This window comes from Carica papaya, chromosome 7 (assembly GCF_054855325.1).
Source record: "Carica papaya isolate Zhongbai chromosome 7, ASM5485532v1, whole genome shotgun sequence".
Lineage (NCBI taxonomy): Eukaryota > Viridiplantae > Streptophyta > Magnoliopsida > Brassicales > Caricaceae > Carica > Carica papaya.
This window is the reverse complement of record NC_142315.1, coordinates 21,079,572-21,106,520: the sequence shown is the minus strand read 5'-3', so window position 1 is coordinate 21,106,520 and position 26,949 is coordinate 21,079,572. Positions and strand designations below refer to the sequence as shown.

The 26,949-nt window shown below is 32.6% G+C and overlaps 2 protein-coding genes across 4 annotated transcripts in view; one reads left to right on the top strand and one right to left on the bottom strand.

Annotated features, from left to right (window-relative positions):
• LOC110818560 (Pentatricopeptide repeat (PPR) superfamily protein) overlaps window positions 1–16,386 on the bottom strand; it is a 30,516-nt gene extending 14,130 nt beyond the window's left edge. The window contains exons 1-2 of one of the 3 annotated variants that reach the window (XM_088207081.1): window positions 15,634–16,386; window positions 11,933–12,091 (exon numbers count right to left, since the gene is read on the bottom strand). The gene's annotated coding sequence lies outside the window, so the exon portion shown is untranslated. The remainder of the gene's footprint in view (window positions 1–11,932; window positions 12,092–15,633) is intronic. The other 2 variants (XM_088207082.1, XM_022047478.2) reach the window with 2 other exon arrangements.
• Window positions 16,387–24,246: 7,860 nt separating this feature from the next.
• LOC110818527 (mediator of RNA polymerase II transcription subunit) lies at window positions 24,247–26,496 on the top strand. The gene is made up of 5 exons (XM_088207425.1): window positions 24,247–24,705; window positions 24,873–24,974; window positions 25,591–25,661; window positions 25,862–25,946; window positions 26,143–26,496. The coding sequence occupies exons 1-5, from the start codon at window positions 24,493–24,495 to the stop codon at window positions 26,248–26,250; spliced, it is 579 nt and encodes a 192-aa protein (XP_088063551.1). The 5' UTR covers window positions 24,247–24,492; the 3' UTR covers window positions 26,251–26,496.
• Window positions 26,497–26,949: the final 453 nt, after the last annotated feature.

The following is a 26,949-nucleotide window of genomic DNA, read 5'->3' as shown; positions in this document are numbered from 1 at the left end:
CTGCATAAATGTCTGTAAAAGGAGCTGACCAAAAATTTTCTATTCTTTTCCAATTTTCCGATCCTCCCTATCAGCAATCTGTTGACCTGCTAGAATCTGCAGCAGTTCATCATACTTTCCCAACTCCCAATCGTTCAGGTTACCGTTCACGTTAATCGACCAGTCCACATTCCCATTTGAGACAAAATAAGCCTCCTCTACAACCATATTCTCAGATTGGGCAATATTGTAGATTTTGGGGAATCTACTCTTGAGGCATCCCTCAGCAACCCAGTTATCCTCCTAAAAATTGATCTTATTTCCTCTGCCAAGCTGCCATTTTACACACTGCAGGAAGCAAGAACTCTGCCTCAAGATTTTCCTCCATAGCCCTCTCCCATGAGGAATGGAGGGTATGTTGGTGCGCCGACCACCCATAAACTCACCCCACCAAGAATACACAATTCTCCTCTATAATCTATTTTTTTCATTGAAGAACCTCCAAAGCCCCCTTGAAGAGCTTCATTCACCTTGACCAAAGACCAAATACCAAGCCCCCCTCAGTTAAGTGGTTTTTTGATATCATCTCATTTCACTAAGTGGTATTTACGTTCTTCATCACCATCTCCCCAAAGAAATTTGCATTAGATAGCTTCTAATTTTTTGGCCACTTTCATGGGAATAGTGATAGTAGACAAGTAATAGACTGGGAGAGTAGCCGAAGTGTTATTTGATCCTTATATTTTGCACCCAATGGAACACCAAGATACTTGAACGCCAATTTGACAAAATTTTTACATAGAATCCCGCATCACTGCTGCCATCAATTCAGGCCAATTCTGATTTATTTAAATTTATTTTAAGCCCCATGACTGCTTGAAAACATAATAGCACACACCGCAAATGCAGTAGATTCCTCAAATCTTGTTGACAAAAGATTAAAGTGTCATCCACAAAGAAAATGTGAGACACATCCATTGTATGCTCTCTATTACCCACCGTAACTCCCCTCATTAACTGGAGGGTATTGGCTCTGACTAACAGCCCATTTAGAGCTTCCATAACTATGATAAATAGTAGTGGCGAAAGAGGATCCCCTTACCTTAAACTTCTTGCGGCATAGAAAATATTAGAGGGGCTGCCATATATTATAACAGCAAAGGAAGTTGTTGCGACACAAGTCTTCATTCAATTCCTCAATTTCACACCAAAATCCATTCGGTTAAACATATAATCAAAAAAACTCCAGTTAACATAATCATAGGCCTTCTCCATATCAAGTTTACACACTAAGCCTTCTTTTTTGTTCTTTAATAAATCATCTACTGTCTCATTAGCTGCAATCACAGCATCAAGAATCTGTCTTCCTCCCACAAAAGCGTGTTGACAATCCCCAATAACCTCTCCAAGCACCTTAGACAATCTTCTAGCCAACACCTTAACAATAAGTTTGTAAATACAGCCCACCAAACTTATAGGCCTGAACTCTTTAAACTCATTAGCACCAATTCTTTTGGGTATGAGGGTAATAAATGTGGTGTTAATAGATTTTACAAACTTACCCGAGGTGTGTAGGTCTTTAAATATAGCCATAATATCTTCTTTCAATAAATCCCAAAAAACTTGGAGAAATTTCATGCTAAAGTCGTCCGGACCTGGGTCTTTATTTCCATTGCAAAATTTCAGTCCATGCATTATCTTTTCCTCCATGAATGCAGTTTCCAGCATCTGTCTGCTCGCTTCCGAAATGGAGTTAAAATGTAACCTGTCCAATTTGGGCCGAACCACCATTCCTTCCTCATACAGTTTAGAAAAGTGATCTTTGGCAACTTCCCTCAACTCAGACTTACCATTGATCAGCTTGTTTTCAACCTTCACTTCGACTATAAAATATATCTGCGCCTATGTGAAGCCAAAACATGGAAGTATTTTGTGTTCCGGTCACCCTCCGCTAACCTTTTTCCCTGTACTTCTGCCTCCACATTATTTCCTCCTCTTTCAGGTAAGTGGACAAATTTAGCTTCAGGAACCCTCTTTTACCTCTTTCCTCATCATTTAAGCCAACAGTCTCCTCTCTAGCATCCAATTCAATGATCTCATTCATAAGAGACTCAAAGTGAGCCTTTTCTTTCACCTGCTCCGCTTTTGCCCAATTTTTGATCATGTTCTTCAATACTTTTAGTTTATGGACAAATTTGATACTAGCACAGCCTACCAACAACCGAAAGTTTTCCTGTTGGATAATGGTCAACCACTTATTGTCTAGCTGAAATGGAACAGGAACCCACTGAATACTCTCGATATCAATACATATCGGATAATGGTCAGAGGTTGGAAGGTAAGGTCTTTTGGCTTACAACTGTTAACACCTCCAACACACTAGATGACAGGAAAAATATGTCAATTCTCGACCTACTCATTTGATTGGACCATATCATTGCCCCTTAGAAAGCGAAATACCATACATCCCCAAGCTCTCCATCATCTATTTGAATTCACTAGCTTCTGATGTCGAGAAGCTGCTGCAATTTGTTTCTTCTCTTCTCAAAGTCATATTAAAGTCGCCCCTAATAACCCAATGACCTCCCCATTTGGTTCTACACTCCTCCAATTCTTTTCAAAGAATAGTTTTTTCCTCTCTGTTCCCTCTACACTAAACACTAGTGTACATCCACTTGAAGGTCCCCCCTTCCAATTTCTAAATATGCATGATAGTTTACATATTCTTTTGATCACCTTCGCACAGGTAACTGTTGATTTTTGGAGAAACAATAATAATTTTATTTCTCACCTCTTAAGTTGTTACACTTAAAGTACTTATAGAATTCCTATTTTACTGATAGGTAAATTCTTATTTTACTAAACTTCTAATTATATGAGATTATTATTCTAATAAAATCTTAATTATATAATACCAAATAATTAAATAATAAAATATGTTACTCAACACCCTCTCTCAAGTTAGTGCAAGGATATAGCACGTGCTCAATTTGCAGACCAAATTTTGAACAGTCATCCTGCAGTTAACCAATGTCAAATGATGTCCAAAAGGTGCTGCAAATTGAAACCAGATATGTCAAGCAGCAGCTCAGCTCAGTTCAACTCAAAAAACAGATCGAGTTCAGCTCAAAACCAGCTCGGATTGGACTAAAAAAAGCTCAAAAACAGCTTGAATTCGACTAAAAAAAGCTCAAACTTAGGTTAAAAAATGGTTCAGTTCAAACTCGACTCGACTTGGCACAAGCGGCTTGGGTACTTGTGGCAAGCAGAATCGTGCGACCAATCGGAGTGAGGTAGATCTAAACGAGGTAGTCGCACGACTCTTCACGTAGCCCTGCGCACGGTGGAAGAAGGAACCCGCAGCTATTTGCGCAACTCTGCACGCGGTAGAAGAAGGAACCCCCGACTCTTTGCGTAGCTCTACGCGGGGTGGAGGAAGGAACCGACTACTTTCTCTCTTCCTCTGATATGGCCTCTCTTCCCAGTTTGGCTCTCTTCCTCTTATTTGTCTATTTTCCTCTAATCTGACTTTCTTTTTACTCAGCTTGTTTTTGTTATTTTAGGATTTGAAAAAGCTCTGAAATTAGACCCCCAAAATAAGGGGGTGAATAGGGTAAATTTGGATAAGTGGATACCAACCCAACCTACTGTGCAAGATTAGGGTTTAAAGGAAACTCTGAAATTAAAACCGTAGAATAACTTTTTTTTGTTTTGATACCATGTTGATTTTTAGAGAAATAATGATAATTTTATTTCTCACTTTTTAAATTGTTACACTTAAAGTACTTATAGAATTCCTATCTTAATGATAGGTAAATTCTTATTCTACTAAATTTCTAATTATATAAATTTATTATTTTAATAAAATCCTAATTACATAATAACAAATAATAAAATAATTAAATATATTACTCAACAGTAACCTTATCTTCCCTCCACATAATCACCACCCCACCAACCGAGCCAATAGAAGCAATAGCTTGTCATCCCTTGTCCTTGACATTCCACATATTATTAATCATCTCATTGGAATAATCCTCCACTTTTGTCTCTTGTAAGCATACCACATTTGGCCTCCATTTGTTCATACAACCTCTAATTACCAGTCTTTTTCCCCTATCATTGATTCCACGAACCTTCCACGATATTATTCTTCCTAACATTGACAAATCATCTTAAACCCACTCACTGCCTTGCTTTCTTTCTTCCGTCCATCATAATTAATGGACGTCTCTAGTCTCTTAAGTTCTCTAGGGGTACCAACATTCAGTTTTTTCCTTTTTTTTAGGACAAGGTCATTCTTCTTTTTTGACACTTTCCATTTTTCAATTTCAGCAAAGAAAAGATATGATAAATTTTTCATACCTTTGAGTGACACCCCCATCAACTTGCTAAACTTCTGAATATTGTTGATAACCCAGTGAGAACAGTATTCCACCTCTTCTGCTGAGATGCTTACTCCTTCCAGACTCAACTGAAGGATCTCTTCATCTACGAATCATGAATCGAGTGAACTGACAGTGCATCCTCATCAATCCTAACCATCTCAAGCTATGTCAGCTCCTCCTCATAAGAAGCATCGAACAATGACCTCACTTCTCCTTCGAAGTCCTCCATAGAAGATAAGGTCGAACATAGATCATCCTCTTCTCTTTTGCTCAATTTTGTTGATTCATTTAGGGCTTCTATGCTCACATCGCACGGAACTTTCCCCCTTTCTTCGTGCCCTATTTTTTTCTCTCATTTTTCTCTGTCTCGACGATCCTCAGAAAACATCTAACCCTTGGGTAAAGGCATCTCTTTCATACCCGAGGACTCGCCCTGGGTCGGGTTATGAACCCGCATTGTGTGAGGACCCACATTTGTATACCTACCTGACCCTTTAGTTGGAGTTGAGCCCGCAATCCATTTTTTCTTTTCTTTCCATGTGAATCTTCTCTTGTCTCCCAGCCCAGGCTTATTGTTTTGAACGCAGCCCAATGACCATTTTAAAACTTCACCTTTATACTCAAAATGACTCACCCTCCTTGCGTTTTGAGGGTTTCTCACTCCATGTCGAGTCTATCTCTTCGAGCCTACCCAACTCGTATTGCCTTCGGGCTTTCCTTGCCCTATCCAATTCGGGTTTCTATTTAGAGATTGCAGCGGCGTCGCGTATGAGAGGGATCCCCCACCCTCCATCGTAACATTAATCAAAACATTGCAATGCGAACATTGGAATGTGACTTTCCAAGGTGGTTTCGGCTTGCTCGTTGTCACCTTCAAATTAACCGATTTGTTCATGGTGGCATTTTTAGGATTTTCGACAAGTCTGCCCACAAGCTCAAAAGCTGACACCATTAGTTTCCACCATCCTCTCCCCTGCATCCCCCCGAGGAAGAAGATTCTCTTCACCTGCCGACCTCCTTGCACCGTTAATGCCAGATACTCCTGCATCTATTCCTGCCGAATACTAACCACAAGTCATAGTTTTTCTTCATGAAATGTTTGGCCCACGTTCCCGGCTCCCTCCTCCACCAAAAATCGACAAGGGCATCTAAGAACCATTCATATTCACCCTTCACTAGGAAAATCAAACGTCGAAAGCCACGTCCATTTTCAGTGATCCACAAACCATCCGTTTTTCTCCCTTCGCAGAAGTCAAATGATTAGTTTTCAATAACAAGGAATCTTCTTCCGAACGAACTCATGGGAACCACAAGAAGTGGTCAGCTAGATCAACCTACCAAAGGTCGCACAAAGAAGCTAAATGAGAGAGGTTTAGAGAGAGAGCAAATTTTGAGTCAAAGAGGAAGATAATTTATCAAGTATTAATCCATATATTGGCAAAAGAGCAAATTTTCTCATTCAATCAAATAATTTCCATCATAACATTATAAGAAAGCAAGAGACGGGTCATGCTAGAACCCCGCTTCGCTGGTAGCTCATCTTGAATCTCACAAGGTCCCAAACCTCGTCAACAATCAAGGGAAGCAGGTTATCCTAAGAATGCAATTTTAGGAGCGAATAGTAGGGACAATATTTGGTATACTTTCTATCAAAGCCAAGACAACACCAAGAACAAGTGTTGGAAACTGCATGGCACGCTCAATACCTCCGGTAAAGAATGGGGATACAAATATAACCCACAGAAGATTACTAAGCAGATTCGTATGCCTAACCAACGGAAAGAAGAAGCACCTATCGATCTCACTATTTTTAGTGCTGAGATTGAATGACTAGAGGTCGATTAGAGAACCTGAGAAGTGTATAGGTATAAGTGTATTAGAACACTCAGGTATGCTTTCTTTTTCACACAGTTTGAATGCTCAGATAAACTCTTTGAAAATTCCTGAATTATAAACTTAGGAGCCACCAATCATATGACAAATATTTTTAAGTTTTTCCATATATATGTTCTCCGTCCAAGTAAGAATAAGATCATCACCGCAGACGATTCCCTAAATATCATTGCAGACAAAGGAAACATTAATCTTAGTCCCATTTTTATCTTAGAAAATGTGCTACATGTTTCTCAATTGTGCACTAATTTTGTGTCAGTAAGTAAATTATCATAAGACTTTAACTACAAAGTAACATTTAATTGTTCTCACTGTGACTTGTACGACCATAATTCGAACAAAATGATTGGACATGTTGAGGTCAAACACAGACTTTCCTACTTGGATGCAGCTGAGAGAACCTTATTGGTCGTTATCACTGCCTCTATACACAAATTTGGCTCCATCATAAGAGACTTAGGCATTATCTTTTTCCATTTTAAAGGTTATGTTTTCCTTTTGTTTACAAATCCATAATATGAAAATTGATAATATTATATCTGTGAATTTGCAAAATATAAACATGTGACATTTCTTATTAGTAATTAAAAAAATTCAGTTTTATTTTCATTAATTCACAATGATATTTGGGGACCATCTCATACACCTAATATTTTTAGAGTTCATTGATTTATGTCCTTTGTTGATGATTGCACCAGAGTCAACTGGCTATTTTTACTCAAAGCCAAGTTTGATGCTAACTCCATCATATCTCAATTCTGCAATATGATAAAACCTTAATTTGGAACATCCATCAAAATGTTCCATCCCAACAATGCAAACGATTTCATCATTCTTCCATCAGGAATGGATTCTTCATGAATCATCCTGCATCTATACTCTATAACAAACAGAGTAGTGGAACGTAAAAATAATCACCTTTTAACCACCACCAGAATTTTTCTTTTCAAAAATGAGATTCCAAATTAATATTGGGACAAAGTCATCCTTACTACCACCTACACTATTAATTGTCTACCCACAAGTGTTCTTAACTTCAAAAGTTCTTTTAAAACTTCAATAGTTTTAGCCAATAGTAAATGTTATAAAGTATCTGGTTCCTCTTATACTTGGGAGTGTTGTTTTTTTTCATATTCATTCTCATCGGAGTGCGAAACTTGATCCCCAAGTCTTAAAATTTGTATTTGTGGGCTACTATTCATCTCAAAAGAGGTACAAATGTCACTATCTGCCCACAAAAAACTTTATTTATCTACGGATGTCATATTTGTTAAACAAGAATCATATTTTACGCAACCTTATCTTTAAGTGGAGCATATATTGGAAGATAAGGATACAAAGGCTTCAATTAATTTTAACCAACCACATTTGCCACACATCTCAAGACCATCACCAAGAAAACATTCAAAACCCACCAAAAAATTAATCTCCACAAGAGAACATTTAAAGCACACTCAAACATTCATCAACAAACCCTAGGTTTTCTCAGGTATATATAAGGAGGAAGATGTCGAGTACTGAGCCAAAATCTGACCTTGATCCTGAAACTAAGGTAAGTATCGTAAAATTTATATAGTCATCTGATAATGATATATCTATTGCACCTCGTAATGGTAGAAAGAATGCACCAAATACCCTCCATATCCTACCTTACAAATTGTATAATTTGATAAATGTTCATGAACCCATAAAAATTTTCTTACAAGTTTAAGTAATGAGTGCATTCTAAAATAGTATCTAAAGGATTATTCTATAACAAATAGAAAAATCTTATGAGTATGAAAATGAACACTTTAAAAAAACAAAATTAAGTGGTGAGTCTACCCAAAATCAAGAAATTGGTACAATGCAAATGAGTTTCTTAATCAAATATAAAGCAAATGGAACAATTGAGAGGTACAAAGTGAAACTAGTGAAAAGTGTTATATTCAGACGTATAAGATAGACTACCAGAAAACATTCACACCAATAACTAAGATGAACACTATGTGAATCTTGTTATCATTAGCTGCACATTTTGACTGGTAATTGCAACAATTTAATTTAAAAAATATTTTTTTGCATGAAAATTATAAAAATATATCTATATGGATATTCCATCAGATTTTGATGGAGAAACAAGAGTAAATAAGGTATATAAACTAAAAAAATGTACTGCATGAACCCAAACAATCACCAAGAGCATAGATTTGGAATTTAAGTAGGCTCAAGAAGTTCACACTTTGTTCATCAAATAGATTTACAGATCTCCTAGTATACATTAATGATATTATCATAATACAAAACGATGAGAATAAACAATTAATATTAAAATAATATCTGATAAAAGAATTTGAAATGAAGGAATTATAAAAAGTGAAGCATTTTCCGGGAATTTAAGTTGCTCACTATAAATATGAGATTTTTATCTTTTTAAAAAAATACATTAACGACGTATTAAAAGACATTGGTAAGCTAGTATACAAACCAACTAGCACACGCATTGATCCTAACCACAAACTAGAAATATCAAAGGAAGACACACCAATAAACAATGAAATGCATCAAAAATTAGTTGGAAAGTTGATCTACCTACTCAATTGTTCATGCACAATCTAAAATGAGTACACCTACAAGTAGCCTACAAAATCTTGCAATCTTAAAAGGATCACCAGGGAAAGGAATTACATTTAGGAAGAATGACAAATTTCTCCTGAAAATTTATACTGATACAAATTATGCAAGATCGGTTAGAGACAAAAGATTATACTACAGGCTACTGTACCATCCTTCGTGGCAACCTAGTCATCTGTAGAAGTAGTAGTTTCAATATTGAGTATAGAATTTTCGAGCAATAGCACAAGAGTATATAAATTACTATGAATAAAAAGAATTTTGGAAGATATTATAATCAAGTGAGAAAATCTTATGCATCTATACTATGAGAATACATCAACCATAAGTATTGCTCACAATCCAGTACAACAAAAAGATATTGAGCTTAACAAACATTCTATCAAAGAAAAACTTAACAATCGCTTAATATGTACGTCATACATGTGCATCAATTCTCAACCGAAAAATGTGTTAACTAAAAGTGTAAGTAATCCGACATTCCAAACTCTTATTGGCAAACTGGGAATAGACAACATCTATTCTTCAGCTTAAGGGGGAGTATTAAGGATGAAGTAAATCAGGGTATTAAAGAGTAAGTAATTTAAATTAAATGGTATAATTATCAAAGATGAGATAAATCAGAGTGTTAGAGATGAAGTAAATCACATTAAAGGGTATATAGATAAAATTACACCATTTGTAATTAATTATAATTAATTGTCTATTTACTTGTATATTCTGGAAAACTTGTATATATAAAACTATATTCAATAAAATATACATCAATCAAAAAATCATTCTTAACAATACCCTTTAACTTGATTTATTTTTTCTTTAACACTCCGATTTACTTCTTCTTTAACAAATATATATACGCACTAGTGCCTGCTTATGAAGATAATTACATTTACAAGAAAACTGCACAAAAAAGAGCTGTTAAGATTGAGAGGTGAGGAAAATAATGTAATTTTGGTTGTCAACCATTATCCTTTGGCAACTTCTCCAACTTGCGTCATGGGTCAGTTAACAGAAGTATGTATTTGTCACAAAAACAAAATATTACTGAGGTTATTGTCCCCAATTAAAAGTAGTGACAGGGGTTTTTGTTACAAGGACTGAAGTTAAAGGGACAAACGTAACTTTCCCTAGATCTAAAGCCTACTGCTAGGATATTAGTTATTTATAATTATAGAGTCGCCAGTCAAATCCTTGATAAAAAATAAATACAACAAATATGAACTATATGCTTCAACAAAGAACTAGATGCCCCCTCTTTGCAAATTCACTGCAAAAGGGAAGCAGTGCAGCTGGTCTCTCACACACCTTCCTGTACAGCTAACGTGCAATACTTATGCTGTGTCCTGTAGACCTTCTCATTAAACAAAGAAATATTCTTTTCAGCTGGTCACTGCCATAGAAAATTATATATGAGTTATTCACCCTAATGTGCTTAGCCTCTGTTCGGCAGAAAATACTTGGATGGCATTCAGCACTTGAGTTTTATCACTTTTAGGCGGAATTATGTGTTTTCATGCAACTGAACCAAGAGTAATTCAAAACAGTTTAAACTTACAGCAATTGGTCTGAACTAGTCTATTGAGTTGAACTACAAGGACAAGCTATTGATTGTTATTTGGTATTAATTCTTTACATTCAATGATTAATCAAATCATGAAAATATAAAACTATCATTAAAATAATTGGAAAACAATTAAACCCAAAGGAAAAAACAAAAATCTTCTTGCATCAATTTATGCTCCAAAAGATATTCTCAATTACTTTCATCATATACCTACCAAGGGAAAAGAAGAAGAAAAAAATAAAGAGAACTGTAGGGGAATTGCTTAAAAAGATAATGTACATGCATGTCAAGTTCATAAGTCCAATCATCATAAAGTCACTTCATAGGTCCGCCAAATAACAGAAGACAAAAGAAAATAAAATTATCCTTAAAATCATTGGAAAACAATCAAACCCAAAAGAACAAATCAACTAAAAACATTTAGAACAAAAAATCTTCTTGCATCAATTGATGCTCCAGAAAAAAAATGCTAACTTACTTTCAATATATATCCATTGGGAAAAGAACAAGAAGAAAAAAATAAAGAAAACTGTAGGAGTATCATTTAAAAAGAGAACGCACGTGCATTCAAGTTCATTACTCTGATCATCCAAAAGTCACTTCATAGGTCTGCCAACAAAGAGAAGACATAAAAGCCACTGAAACCAACAACAACCCTTTTTGACCAAAAAGTTGTGGGCTGTGAACGCAAATCTGAATGGTAGGAGATGAAGATAAAAAAGGACTTCAGGGTTTTGATCTAGACCAAGAGAATATTAAGTTGAAAGTCAATGTGAATGTAGGCAAGCCCAACTATGTGCTACATGTTTTGGATATCAACAAAGACCTTAGGCACATGCGCAACTCGAGTCGATATGAATGGTTATGATTTAATTAAGAATAGATGACTCTAGACCCTTGGATATTTGTTATTGGGTCATCCTCTCAATTCTATGGAGGATTTAGGAGACCTCATTGATACTTTGGTTGACATGTAATTTTTTGTACATGGGTTGGCACCTCCTTAGTGTTGATATTGAATAATACACATTACACTTTGTATTTCAAAAAACAAATGTGCAACTCGAATATTGAACATTTCCAACAAAATTTCAAATGACAGTCCAGTATCAAATAAAATAAAGGGGCAAGATATCCATGATAGACGTGCACATTTCAAAAGAGAATCTCAATTTGCTAAAGAAAGGCTAATAGCATACTAGATACTACTTAACTCTGGCATTTCACCCACTAATACTTGAATGCCCACAAATTAGCACATACATTAAGTTCCCATGGTATTCAATTTTTTTTTTTTTTTTTAGATAAAGGTAAGCATATTAAAAAAGATGCCAAGGGGGCATCGCCCACATACAAGACCCAGAATTTACAAGTCAGTAAGAATATCTACAATAGATGCAAAATCCTCCATACTATCAAGATTGTTACCTAAATAACCCACATATCCAAAGAGCAACACATTTTTTTTTTTACCTCTTTCTTACCCTCAACATACCAGAAAAAGCATTTCCAACTTCCTAGTCTCTTCAGCTCTTCATCCCATCACCTTTTTTGGCACCACATGCTCCTTTCTTTACCGTAAGGTCAACAGAATCTAGCCCAACCTTGCTTCACTGCCTAAAGGAGTAAATCTCCCGTTGAAGAGATTCATAAACTATTAAAGCAGAAATATACACTTAGAGCACGAACGTCGACAGTTTAACTATAAATGACCACGCCGATAAATTTACTACATAATCAAAGGAACAGAAAATTGACCAGATTAAGGCACGCTCTTTTCATTTGTTTATTATCTCAGTTTAGGACCCCAGTGTCCAAGCAAGAGCTTTGAAAGACTACTACAAAGCCAAAAGAAAGAACCAAAAAAAGGAACTTTGGAAGAATTGATCACCATGAAGAATTGAGAAGAGACTTTGGAAGGTTGTTCTAAACCAAAAAATCAAAGATGACAATCCAATAACCACACTAACAGCTTGAATTTTCAGGTGAATCAAGCAAAGGACATAGTATTCATCAAGTCAATTGAATTTCCTTTCCCCAAAAGAATTCAGGCTGCAGAGCCAACATTCTGTCATAATTTTTTTAAAAGGAAGATTAGAGAAAATTGCCCTTAGAAATCGTTAAGTTGGCAGCAAACACGCTTAAAAGGGAAGCCAAAAAGCATACCTATCCGACCCCTTACTGTCAAGTAAAATATGCATTTACCCCCCACCCCCCGGAAAAAAAAAAAGAAAATGGAGAAGCATTTAAACCACCAAAGTGGGCAATCTTACACCCACAATGATACCTTTTTTAATCTTAAAAGAAAAAACATGCTTTACCATTATGACTAGAAAAAGAAAAAAAAGCATACTTGATATAATCATAGCAGACAACAATAAAAAGTCTTCTTCCTAAAGGGTCAAGGTTTTGCTACACACGAGAACAGATTTTTGGGGACATAAACACAGCATACGGGTTACAACTTAGGCATCAACCAGGGACAATGAACATAATGCAGTGAGATTATGAGCAGTAGTAATGTTGGTGCAAGTGCAAGGCATCAACTTGAACTTACATATCATGCCCCATTAGAAGTAAAGAACAGAACCACCAAATTAGATCACCCCAGCCTTCATACATCCATTAAGTTCCATGTTCATGCCTAGACATTCAGAAGCTTAAATGTATCTCATGATTTGTGAGACTGTAGTTCTGCTTCAATGAGTAACAATACTCAAACAAGATTCTAAAACAACCAATTTCACCCAATGAAAGAAAACGAAGGATTCCTAATAGAGCAATTGAGAGACAGATATTGTACATCACATATTCACATTCTCAAAAAAATTTGCAAGCCCTATCATATTGCCAGGATCAATCATGTGAATCAAACAGTTGAAATTTCTACTTGAATCAGAGAGCCGGCTCGCAAATCAAAAGGTACATGCAGGTGGCTTCACAAGGGCTTCTTAGAATCGTGTTAGAGCAGTATCCACGATAAGAACAATATTCATCCTCGACTAAATCGTAAAACTCCTATAAAGTATAAAGATGAAGCTTTAAAATTAGATTTTGAGAAAGCATATGACCAGGTCAGCTAGAAATTTTTTTAGACTGAGTGGTGGAGAGAAAGGGCTTTGGGCAGAGATGGAGAAGATGGATCCGAGGAACTGTGATTGTTAATTTCCTTTTCACTCTTGTAGTGGATATACTTGAGTTGGAATTTGACAAAGGCTACAGACAGGGGCATACTAAAGGGATTGAGAGTGGGACAACTGAGTTTGGAGATCTCTCACCCACAATTTGCAGATGATACGAATCCTTAGAGAATGATAACTGGTCCATATCAAACACTTCTGCCCTCATCCTTGTGTTTGAACATATCTCAAGATTGAAAAGTAACATAGGGAAAAGCAGACTCAAGGGATAAGTGTGGAAGATGAATCGGTTAACTATCTAGTGGAATCAATAAGGTGTAAGAAGCTATCATGGCCCATTACATATGTAGGCATTCCATTAGGTGGAAACTCGAGGAGTAGGACTTTCTGGGAGGGGGTAGGTAGCAAGGTTGCTAGGCATCTTAAGACTTGGAAGGGAAACCTTTTCTATTTTGGAGGAAGGGTAACCTTGATAAACATTTGCCTATCTAGCATACCATTTTATTTTAGGATTCCTGCTGGGATAACAGAGAGGATTGAGGCTAGAATGAGGAAATTATATGAAGAAGAGGTGATAAAGAGTGCAGAGACCATTTAGTTAGGTGGGAGATATGTTGGCGGTCCAAATATTTTGGGACCTGGGTATTGAGAATCTTAGATCAAAGAATTTGTCTCCGCCAACAAATTGATCATGGCGCTTTCCTCATGAACCAAACTTTCTATGGCATAAAGTGATCAACGTATCCATGGAAATGACAAGGATGTTTGGAATGTCTTTACAGAAGATCCACTACTCACGTAAGTCCCTAGAAAGCCATTTTCTAAATCCACCCTTTGTTCAACCCCCTGACCCAACTACAAGTGGGAAATGGTACTAGAACACTTTCATCGGAAGAAACTTGGTTGGGGACCAACCACTTACCACAAAATTTTCGAGGCCGTACCAATTGTCTACCAAACACACTACTCATGTCTCTAGCTTCACTATTAACACTGGGGATGGCCTATCTTGGAACTTTCACTTTAACTGCAACCTTTCTGATAGGGAAACTTCTAATGTCAACACTACTGAACATACTAAACCCATACATATGACTTTGCAACCAGATTATTGATTATGGACCTTAAAACATTCTGGCTTTTTCATATGTAAGTCTTTCTACTCTTACCTCATAAAAAACCTCAATGCCACGCAGTTCCATATTTCCAATGCTTTTTGGAAAGCTAGAATTCCTTCAAGGTGAAGGTACTTTCATGGGTTGCTATCAACTAGAGCCTCAATACCAATTACATGCTTCAAATCCATTGCCCCAACTGTGCCTTGTCCTCATGTGTATGTGTTATATGTTTTAGAGATGGTGAGACTCACTCCCACTTACTCTATACTGTTTCATGGCTTGGAAAAGGTGGATTGATATTATGGATAAGTTTAGCCTCAGCTGGGTGGTGCCCCCTACTGTGGATAGCTTTTCAAAATTCTGAATACAGGGAGTTGGGGTGAGAAAAGAGGCTAAACTGCCATGACAAGGTGCTCATTTTGCTAGTCTCTGGTGTATATGGCTAGCAAGAAATAGTCGGATCTTCCATGATCAGTTGATGTCAGCCTATGAACTTAGGGAGAGGGTCACCTTCATGGCCTCCCTTTGGGAAAAAGCACATGGTTACTACCTGAACAGCAGCATCTTGGAGCTCCATTACAATTGAGACGTTATCATTTCTAGAAAATAGCGTTGTGCCGGTGTCTTCACTTGTGTTAAGTTTATTTAAGTTCGATTTTTGGAGGATGTCTTATTCTCTATTTTTGTTATTATTTCTTTCTTCTCCCAGTTAATAAAGCTTCTTCTTTTATCGGGAAAAAAAAAAAAGAAAGAAAAAAAACAGTATAAACTGGAAGCAAAATTAACCAGAAAACGAAATTAAATCATCCATCTTGGTCAATCATTCATACTGGGATAAGATGCCAAACACATGAATCCAATTTATCTCAAATCCAACCTATTCTGTTGAAGAAGAAAAAAAAAAAAAAAAAAAAAAGAGAACTGATGACCGAGAATACCTTTATGTTCTCTCCCCTCTTTGCTCTGTCTTTTCTTCTCACTTATCTTCTCCTTCTTCTTTTCTCTTCTTCTGCCCCCTCTTTTTAAATAATCCGAAAGTCCTAAATCTTCCCAAAGCTCTCTCTTCCTCGGCTTGGTTTCTTCCCTTCTGAAAGCCTCTTTTTCTCCCTTACCAGCCCAAAACCGAACTCTATCTGGCTTTTTCCCCGTCTTCTAGGAGCCAAATCTCTTCTCTTCTTCTTTTATAGACGAACCAAAGCTTCCAACGGAAACCTCTTCTGCTCTCTTCTTCCTTGTGCCGAGCCAACGCCAAACCTCCTGTTTCGGCGCTGCTACCTGCTTCCTTCGTCTTCCTCTGACAAAGCACAATCGCTAGATAGGAAACCGATACGAAGATTTCTCCTTTCTTCTTCGGTGAGAAGCCGGTCTCACGAAGCTCTCTGCTTCTCTCTGGCTGCTTCACTAATGTCCCATCGATCAGAACACTTGTGTGATATCTGATTCTCTTGTCTTCCAAGCTTTCCTCTTTGGTGCAAGGGATAGCATCACGGCGAAGCGGCAGAAGGTAGCGCAGCTCCGTGCTTATCTTCTATGACAAAAGAGTTGCAAGCACGTGTGTGGGTTTCTCTCGGCCTCCTCGATAAATGGAAGGGGATGAGAGTTGAGAGAGAGTTGGAGAAGGGACCATTTGGTGGTAAAGAGAAGGAATCATGGGCGGGGCTTGGTTTCAAAAATTAATGGGAAGGACTGATTTTGGATTGAGATGGGCTTGATTATAGGAATAGTAGGAAGATGATGATGTTGTGTTTCATTTTCTTATTATTATTTTTTTCTCTTATTTATTTATTTATTCTTTTTTTAATGATAATAATTAATTATTAAAAATTTCAAAGTGTCATAAATAATTTTTCATTTGCACGTTTTAATTGAGAATTTATATAAAATATTTAAAAGTTATAGTTGCTTACTATTTTAAAATCTAACAACGAAGCTCTTTGAAGAATTATTATTTTTGTGATAATAATGCTTTTAATTTTTCAAAGTTCAAGCCAATTTTCTTTGTTAGTATATTCAAAATTTGACCATTCGTAAAATGATAACAAAAGTAAAGACAAATATTAAATTTTTTTTTCTTTTGTTGCATTTTCAATATCCATAAAAGTTAAATAAATTTTAAAATTAAATATATACTATATTATTCGTGGAACAAAAATTCAAATTTAATAAGATTTGATACAATGACATTATTATAAAACATATCAAATATGTAAAAAAAAAAATAAGTAAACAAAAATGTAAAAAAAGAAAAAAAATTAAAAAATATCAATGTACTTAATCTAATTAAAATAAATGCAAAATTTCAATTATTAAAAAAAATTCCAAAAAATAGTAATAGTAGTATTATAAATTTAAACAATATAATAGATTAATTGAGTAAATGATAAATTATACATAAGTAAAGAAAATAGTAAAATATGTGAAAGAAAATATTAAAATAAAGTCAAACAAATAAGGTGGTATAAATTTAAACAAAATATTATAAAATAATATTAGAAAAACACTAAACAAATAAAAGAAGAATATCAAAAAATTGAATAAGAAGTATTCTTCAAAATCTCTACTAATTCTTATAAATTCTATTAATGATCTCCCATAAAATCATAAATTAAATAAAAAATAAACATACAAAATAAGAAATTATAGAAGAAGAAAATGTATATACAGTATTCATATATTAATGACATTTGAAAGTCAATGGTTGAAAGCAAATTAATTAGTAATAATAGTATTATATATGATAATTATATGAATAAATAAAAAATTTGATCATATAATTAAACTAACAAAAAAACCGTATCCAAGATAGATCATAAGAGCACTGGGGATGTTGGTTTCGTAAGTGATATTTTCAGTGGGATGGCAGACATTGAGGACCATTTGCATTAATTCTGCCACCATTTCCCAGTCACCTTCTGCCTCTTAATTTTCAATTTACATTAATATATATATATGTATATATGTTTATGTGGGTGTATATATATATATAAATATATGCCATGTCCAAAAAGAGCCAAGTGTCTGGTTCAGCATCTCCACATGTGGCTCAAGAGCTCTCTTTGCAGTTTCCGAGGTCTCCCCTTCCAGTTGTATACTTGCATTAATTTTTATCATGATCGTTTCTAGTAACAATAATTAATATTATTATCAAATATTTTAATTATTAATTATATGTTTTTCTTAAAAAAAAAAAAAAAAAAACTTTATTGTATATGTATAAAAGCTTGACGATGGAGTAGGTTGTTGGACTTTAAAAATATGGAAGAAAATCTTCAAACTAGGCAAACCCTGGATTCATGTGTATGCATTTATTAATTTTTTAGGTTTGCAAGATATACACTTACACATGTACAAGAGATCTAAGCGTGCTGGCTGCTTCAATCATGCAGATGCTTTATATAATTAAGCATGGGATCTTGTTTATTGCGCATATATATATATATATATATATACATATATATTGCTAGGTTTGTACTTCATATTTTCCGGTAAGAAATTTTATGTGTTTAAGTGACTTATATATTCATACCCAAAATGCAATACCGGACAATTACCTGTTTTGTTTATAGGGGAGAAAACCATTAGCTGCATGCATTGATTTACATATATATGCAGATGTGGGTATATATTTACTTTCTAAATATATATATATATATATACATGCAAATCTTATGAATATTTACTTGATTTCTTCTTCTTTTATGAAATGGGAAATCTAAAGTTGATCGTGTCTGTATGTGGGAATGAAATAGCAAATCCTCTATTAATCAAAAGTAAGAAAATATTTGAGAACTAATTAGTAGATTTAAAAAGAGGGGGGAAATTAATGAAAGAATTCAGACAAAATTATGGATATATACATATTACCTACTAATCGTGGAAAATTATCCCCAAAAAAAAAAAAAAAAAACTAGAAGATATGCTTAAATAATAATAAAAAAAATTATATCTAATTTTTCCAAATTGAATGCAACAAAAAATTTGTATAGAAAAATATCATAAATGGTAGGATCTAATTAGTTATAGCAACTTTATTATACAAAAGCCGTGTATATACTGTACATGAATGATCAAATTAACTCTAAAGATTTATACTGATGTCTAAAGATAATTACGATTTGAGTAATAACCCTAATTCTCATTAATTAGTAAATCTCGAAACATTACCAGTAAACTAATAAGTGGGTGGGAGAAGCTTCCTTAATTATGATCGTAGTTTTTTTTTTTTTGCTTTTTGGGTTAGTCATTAGCTAGATAGAGCAGGTATAAATAAATAAATATATATATATATATAGTAATTAACGTGTATAAAGAGGGGATACATATACAAACAATGAATCAAAGAGAATAATTGTAATATAATATGTAAAGATATTATTGCATATATAATATGTATCCTTCAGAAGTACATTGAAAGATAACTAAAAAGGAATGTTTATAAAAGTAAAGATTGCATCACAATGGCTGATGATGTGATAATATTGGATCAATCTTTTTTGAAGAATCTGAGGGATTCTCTTGTAATAATTTAATTGATTTATTTACCCTTAATTAAAGTTCCTAGATACTCTTTCGAGTTTAAATTTTATATTTAAAAAATTAGATTATAAATTATATGTATATATATTAATTTGAGTATCTTTAGTAATAAACAAGGAAGATACATATACATATGAAATACACTTGTTAAAATTTAATTGAAGAGATGTATATATATATAATCGATAACATGCAATTTTAATTAATCTAAAGATGAAATTAAATAAAAAAATATATAAAAATCGAAGATGATGTTTATAATTATTATAAAATAAAAAAGCATATAATATGTAGATACAAGTGTAGGTATAGTAAATTAAGGTGAATAAAAAATAAGAAAAGAATCTAATTAAAAATGGGATTGAGGTTGATTTGGTGTTGCAGTTGGATCGCGAATGGATTCCCCAATCGTACTCCATCATATAATTTAATCAACACACAGACAGCGTTTTTCCCAGGGATTATTTATTTTTTTATTTTTTAAAAAATTAATAATAATAATAATAATTATAAGTAATTTATAAAAATAATATTGGTTGCAAATCGTGTGGAGTAATGCAGCTTCTGTGTAAGTTTCCATGTGCCCACAATCTACAGTAGATGCGATATATTCTCTACATCTCTCTCCACTAACCTTTGTCTAATTTGTTTATTTTTCATTATTATTCAATAATATTATATTATCTCTTAACTACATCACTAATCAAATCACACCTAATCAACATAATCCTTTGTTTTCTTCTCCCCTTTAATTATCATTCTTGTAATTATTAAATTATGTCCATATGATGATTTTATTTTAAAATTTAATTGCTAATTCAATTGTTTAAGGAACATTTACTGATTATCTAATCTAATCAAATCAATAATTCATTAGTCAAAATGTTAGTTTAGAGATATATAATAATACAACATAAAGAATGCTAAAATATTTTCTTACATTATATTATAACTATAACATCATATAATTCACAAATATACAACCCAAAGGAAAAGGTAAAGATGATCGAACCTTGTTTTCTGGGTCGTTATTTGCTAATTTTGATTAATTATTTTGTTCATAATATTATTTAATTTTAAAAAGTAAAAAAAAAAAACAAAAGCTATTTTAGTTCAACAACATATGTTTTATTTGGAGCGCTAACAATTATTTTATTATCTATTTAATTAATTCTACTAAAATATATTATGTTTGCCATATTTTTAAGATTTGATATAAACATATGTGAACCTTAAAGTACATGTACAGCATTCAAAATAAAATTTTGATAATTAATCACATTTAATAAAATATAATTTTCTAATATAAGATATATTAATATATCAAGCATTGTGTTTATTGATTGTTATGTCGTATTATTAGTTAGTGTGACCCATTTGATTTAGTCAGAAACTTATTTTATTCTATAACACTTCTAATTAAGAAAATTTCTTAAGTCAAATACTATTAGTTATAGACAAAATATTTTTTTCTATCTAAAAATAAAAAATCTTTTATTAGTATCCACTTACCTTCATATTTCATACCTAATGACAATATCATTGTAGTAAATGAATATGTATAGATTGATATTATGAAGGCATTAAATATACTAATTAGGAAATATGATTATCTCAAATATAAAATTAGTGTATATTATATCATTATGATAGGTATTCGTTGCTTGATAATCAATCAATAGATTAGATCCATTCAGTGAATTTTTTTTTTTATAAATACTTAAATATGTGTTTTTTTATCGAGACAACTAATCAATAATATTAATCATTATTTTTATAATAAACATAATATATATTAATTTAAATTGTATCTCAAATATTTACATTTATAATCTTATGATTGAAAAAAAAAATTGAGGCAAAAGAACTCCGACCCTTACGATCTTTATCACAATGCAAATTTTCTTGAAAAAACATTTTATTAGCCACAAGGTATGATGAATGGCTAATTTATTATCTACAAAATATAAAACTAATACATACATACATACATACATACGTGTATAATATAATACAATTAAGAGGCATGTGTGTGATTACTTTTATCATTGCTAATACGAAGTTCATGAACTTGAGTTTTGAATAGGCTTTAATTTATTGTTTGACAAATTATTATTTAAAAAAAAAAAAAACAAATAAATAAATAAATAAAAATATGATTTTGTTTGAAATGGAGGATTAAACTAGTTGATGTTTACGTTATCATAGAGAGAAAAAATAATATTAAAATTCAAAGGGGTCAGATATTGAACTGCAACACGTGGCAACCTACAATTAGCTTACAGATTGCTTTCTCATTGACACGTACAGAAAGAGGAGACAGTGACGCTCTTTTTTTTTTTTTTTTTGTTTTAATAAATAAATATAGAAAAAAAATATTAAGTTAAATTATAAAAAAATGAAACATTTTATGTATCATCTGATTCACGACATGGATTTTTTTATTACTTTTACGTTGAAACACACACACACACACATATATATATTATATATTATATTCCTACGTAAACTGCGTTTTCCACAAGTTGCATATCAACCCCAATAATAATATTACATTTACCCCAACAAGAAGTTCATCAATTAAAAAATAATTAGTTACCATAAATAATTATTTTTGTTGATGGATATATTTTTATATCCTCTTTAATTTGATTTAATGTATTAGCATTTTATTTTTAAATTACTAATTAAAAATAATTTCAGTAAGTCAAAATTAGATATAAACAAAAATTAATTAACATTGACGATGAAATCCATTTTTTATATAAATTATTATTTTTATTTAAATATTTTCAAAATAAAAATTTTAAGATAGCATTTCAGTGGGAAAAATGACTTCTTAGCATCTCTTGAATTATGATATATATATATATATAACACACGTGTGTGTGTATGCTTCTTTATGATGAGGACTAAAATATTTGCGGGCGATAAATAACATTTTGGGAACTAGCCTTCTATGCTTATCTAGTTGAAAATTCAAACCTCTAAATGAATGATGGGCGATTCCATATAATACATACACAAAATATTATATATGCACATACATACATATATATATATATATATAATATTAAATGATTGAAACGGGACATCTAATTTGACTAACTGAATTAATCCATACCCTATTGACTTGGGCTAATTATATATAATGTTTCATAACTCAAAACCAGATTAATTAAATATTGGTGTCATTTTCTTTATCAAGAGACATAAAATATGTGTCTCTCCCCCAATTTTATCTATAACATATGGAATCTATTATAGCATGCGTGATACCACAACATTAAATTGTGTGTACATATGTTTAAGTTGAATGTATGAAAAATCTGATTATGTAATATCTATATCACTTGACTGATCTCATTAAGAACACGTGATGTATGATGTTGAGCTTTTGTGGTTTAGTATATGTAGCCAGAAAATGAAAGTATATCTAGGCATTAAAATTATGTTTTGAGGAGGGGGGGAGGGGGAAAGTCAGCATCATAATTTTGATACGTATATATATATAGGGTAGCATTTGGTACAGAGTAAAATTAAATTCTGCGACCATTAGGCTTCTTAAAAGCCTAATAGCTATATAAAGAGGATTAGGTGTGTGTATATATATATAAATTAATTATTTGAAGATGGTATTTGTTTAACATTAATATTGATTAATTTGGGGGGTTTGATTGGCAATTAAATTGTAAGAGTTCACATGTCTGTATAAAGAAATTGGATGGATTCTCACTTTCCACCACATAACAACTCATAAAATAAATATGACCCCACAAATCATGCGGGGAACAGCTCAATTAGATTTCCTCTCTCTCTCTCTCTCTCTCTCTCTCTAATCCAAATTCCTCACATGACATCTTAATCTATAATTTTCCCCAATTAATTAATTTTCAAACTTATCATATTCTTAAACCTATATTATGTTGTCATGTTTCAAATAATAACGTTGTGACAACATAAATTATTAATACATCTTCCTAATAACAAATATTTGCAAACTCCTGTTGAAAATAAATGTCATGGAAAAAAATAAGGTTATTAATATAAATCTCAACATTTGTTATAAAAATAAATAAATGCTGACATTTTGGTTATTCAAATAATAGAATATAAATATAAGCATAATTTAAATATCAAGTGAAACTACAATTGGATTATGGGAAATTGATCAAAGTGAAGGTGGAATATATATATATATATATATATATAAAAAAGAAAATTGGGGGGCCGATCCTGTTTTGTGTGCAGCAAACAAGATTTCTAGAATCTATAATTTAATTTAATTTTTTTAAAAAATAAAATAAAATAAAAGCATTTCCTTCCTTAAAATATAAGTTGCTTATAGAATTTTTACAGCTGTGGCCTTTTTAGGGCACTGTGATCGGCTGCAACAATTTTATTATTTATAATTTGGAACCCATAACCACGTGCACATGCCCATGGCCCCTCCCTCCTCCCTCAAATCTCCATATATATATACACACACACACATCACCCAATTAATTTTTTTTTTTCCTTCAAATTAAAAAGTACATGTGAAATTCAATTAGGAGAAGATTTTTTCTATATATAAAAATGGACATTTATGTTTGACAGAAATGAAAACTTTAGCAAAAAGGCTATAATAATCAGTGGGCAGGAAGAGGCCATCAATATTTAACACGAGGGGAATGACATATTGATGGTTCAACAATAATAATAGTAATTAATAATTTTAAAATATCAAGAAATATAGAAAGTAAGGAACGCGCTGGTATGGCGAGTGGGGGCGTTTTGCTGATCATATTAAAACATTTAAATCATAACCCTCAAAAAGGAAAAAACAAAAACAAAAAAAAAAAAAAAAAAACATTTTTAAAATCATAGACAATCGCTTTCCAAGTCTCAGCCTTGAAACTCCATAACTAAAGGGATTAGATTTAAATAGTAGTTTTATTTTTCACTAATAAATATTATTACCTTTTCACATTTGTAATTAAGAAATTTATCAAAATATATCGTACTAGAAAATGCAAAAAAAGAAAACAGGAGGTATAAAAGCATAAAATCTAAGTATATATATGAAATAAATCTGAAGAAAATCTGATTCAGCGATGCAATAATTACTGGGTTTGCCAACACCCTTAAAAAGGGGTTTAGAGATCTCTGATTCCTCAGCCCCCCAGTTGTTGTCTGCCAGAAAGTTTTTCAGCAAGAGAAGAAGAAATAAATCATCTGATCTCCTTGTTCGTCTCTTTGGATTCCGAGAAAATCAGAAAATGGGTAGCAGTTATTATGGAGAGCCAAACATGGGAAACGATAGAGGAAACGGAGGGTCGTCGAGGAAAGGGAAGAAGAGCAACTCAGAAAAGCCTAAGCAGCCACAGAGAGGCCTTGGTGTTGCTCAATTGGAGAAGATCAGATTACATGGTCAAATGGCTTCTTCTTATCATCCTTCTTTTCATACTCCTTACCCTACTAATTTCAACCAGGTATTTATATATACATATATGTAATCTCATTCCTTTTCCTTTTTTTTTTTTTTTTTAAATCGGGTTTCCTTTTTTTTTTTTTTTTTGGACTAATTCATTCGGTTTTAGTTTTGACGATCTGTTGAAAATGAACATATGTATGTATGTGTATGTGTATGTATTTGCAGGATGATATGAGAATGCAAACGGCTTACGCAACGCCACCGTCTTCATCTTTCGCTTACTCATCGGCCTCCTCGGCTACTTATGGTTTCCACCCAAGCGTGATGGTAAGTGTGTATGTATGTATATATGTTGTATAGTACATACGTTCATCTGAATACTGGGTTTATTCCCATTTCCTTATAATTACTACAAGGAATGAATACAGTCCATTTAGATTCATTCAACCTGCAGGGATATGCAATTTTTGACGCTTGATTCTTGTGTGAGATCGCCGTTTGGCATAGCTGTTATTGCATAATAATTAACAATGATTATGATTTTAGAAATATTGGTGGGATTTACATTGAATATATGTATGTTTTTATATGATCTAGTCATGTCAGTCTTTTTCATCTCCTCGGCATCATCATCATCGTTATCAGCATCATAACTCCTGCATGCTTACACAATCATATATGATATGTATAGCGTTTGATCATGTAAATTTTCCTGGTACATCTCTTATGATATTTCTTCATATATTTTGTATTACTAACAGCAAGTGGCATTAGCCCTAGTTCTAATTGAGAGAAATAAATCAACAATATCAATAGCATTAGTGAGATTCAAATCCAATTGAGCATTTTGCAATTATATGATATGTAGAGAACTCTAATTCAATTGTCTTCCCGATATTACTATCTTATGCAGACCCTAAAAAATTTTTGTTATAATTTACAGATTGGGGGGCTAAGTGAATATGAAAGGACAAACATCAGATATGGTGATTCACAGCCGCCTGTGGCAGCAAGGTCTGTGTATATATATATATATATATATATATAAAAGCTCTTCTGTTTACCAACTTGGATTAGTATTAATATATTAAAATACATAAATTTCAATTATATATATGAGCCCCAATAGACATGTTTATATTGTTCTTCATAATCAATTAAAAGTTCATATCGTGTCTGTCATTAACTTTGTGATCAATTGCTTTACATTACAGTTGGAATCCAAGCCATGGCTTCTTAGAGACCCAACATTTAGCACAGCCAAGCATGACTAGGCACCTTCTTAATCTACACTTGGGGGTAATTTCTTTTCTTATTAACAATACAACAAATTTCTTTTTAAAAAAAAAAAAAAAATTTCGACATAAAATTAGTCAACAATCTCTATATATAGGTAAATTTTGATACAGACATAATTTTTTCTTAATTATTTGTCCATTCTAAAAAATATTCTGCTTATTTAGTTTATTTCAATTTATGTTATTTGAATTTATAGAATGAAAATAGCAAGAAAGATCGAAGCAACTCAATGGGCTCAAGCAGTCAAAATTCCGAGTCAAGCGACACTCAAGAACTAGACTTGGAGCTTAGATTGTCACTTTAATGGTGGATCGGCTAGCAAAGTATTATGGTACTCTAAGTACTGGAAAGGCATGGTTAATCCATGTCTTTGCTTGCTTATGCTTATATGTTGTTATTCCTTCCTCATGTTAGAAAATTGTACACAGATTGGGGAAGGTGAAGAACTTGTTTGAAGTTTTCTAAGTAGTGGGAAGGAAGGGGATCTTATGTAATGAAAGGCAAACTGAATTTTTGCATAAGTAAGTAAATCTATTTATTTTTTTTCGCTAATAAATCTTATATATAGTAGCAATTATATAGTAATACTCCTAAATTCTAATATTTTGTTATTAATATGTGTTTATTATACATATTATACAATTAACTACATTTAATTATAACGTATTATTATTTAATAAATTTAAAAATTTCATTCGTTTACATCAAATATTTTAAAGTTATTACTAGATTATGTAACTTTTTTGACTGATTGTATCATATTTAAACTGTATCAACTTTATTAAAGAAAGTATTAAAAATTCAAGAAATAAAGAAAGAAAGTTTTTATTTTAAAAATCTTGTCATAGGTAGCTAGGCTGAGATTAAAATTTCTTGTCCAGGGTAAAAGTACTCGTAGATAATTTTTTAGGTTATTTTAAAAATAACCTGTTTAATGTTAAGGATTTAAAAATATCAATTTGATATCATATATACATTATATATATATATATATCTTTATGTG

Coding starts and splice junctions, on each gene's coding strand:
- LOC110818527 (XM_088207425.1), top strand. CDS start 24,493: ATGGGTAGCAGTTATTATGGAGAGCCAAACATGGGAAACGATAGAGGA. Junction 25,662..25,861: donor CAGCCGCCTGTGGCAGCAAG/GTCTGTGTATAT, acceptor TTTACATTACAG/TTGGAATCCAAGCCATGGCT. Junction 25,947..26,142: donor TTCTTAATCTACACTTGGGG/GTAATTTCTTTT, acceptor TTGAATTTATAG/AATGAAAATAGCAAGAAAGA.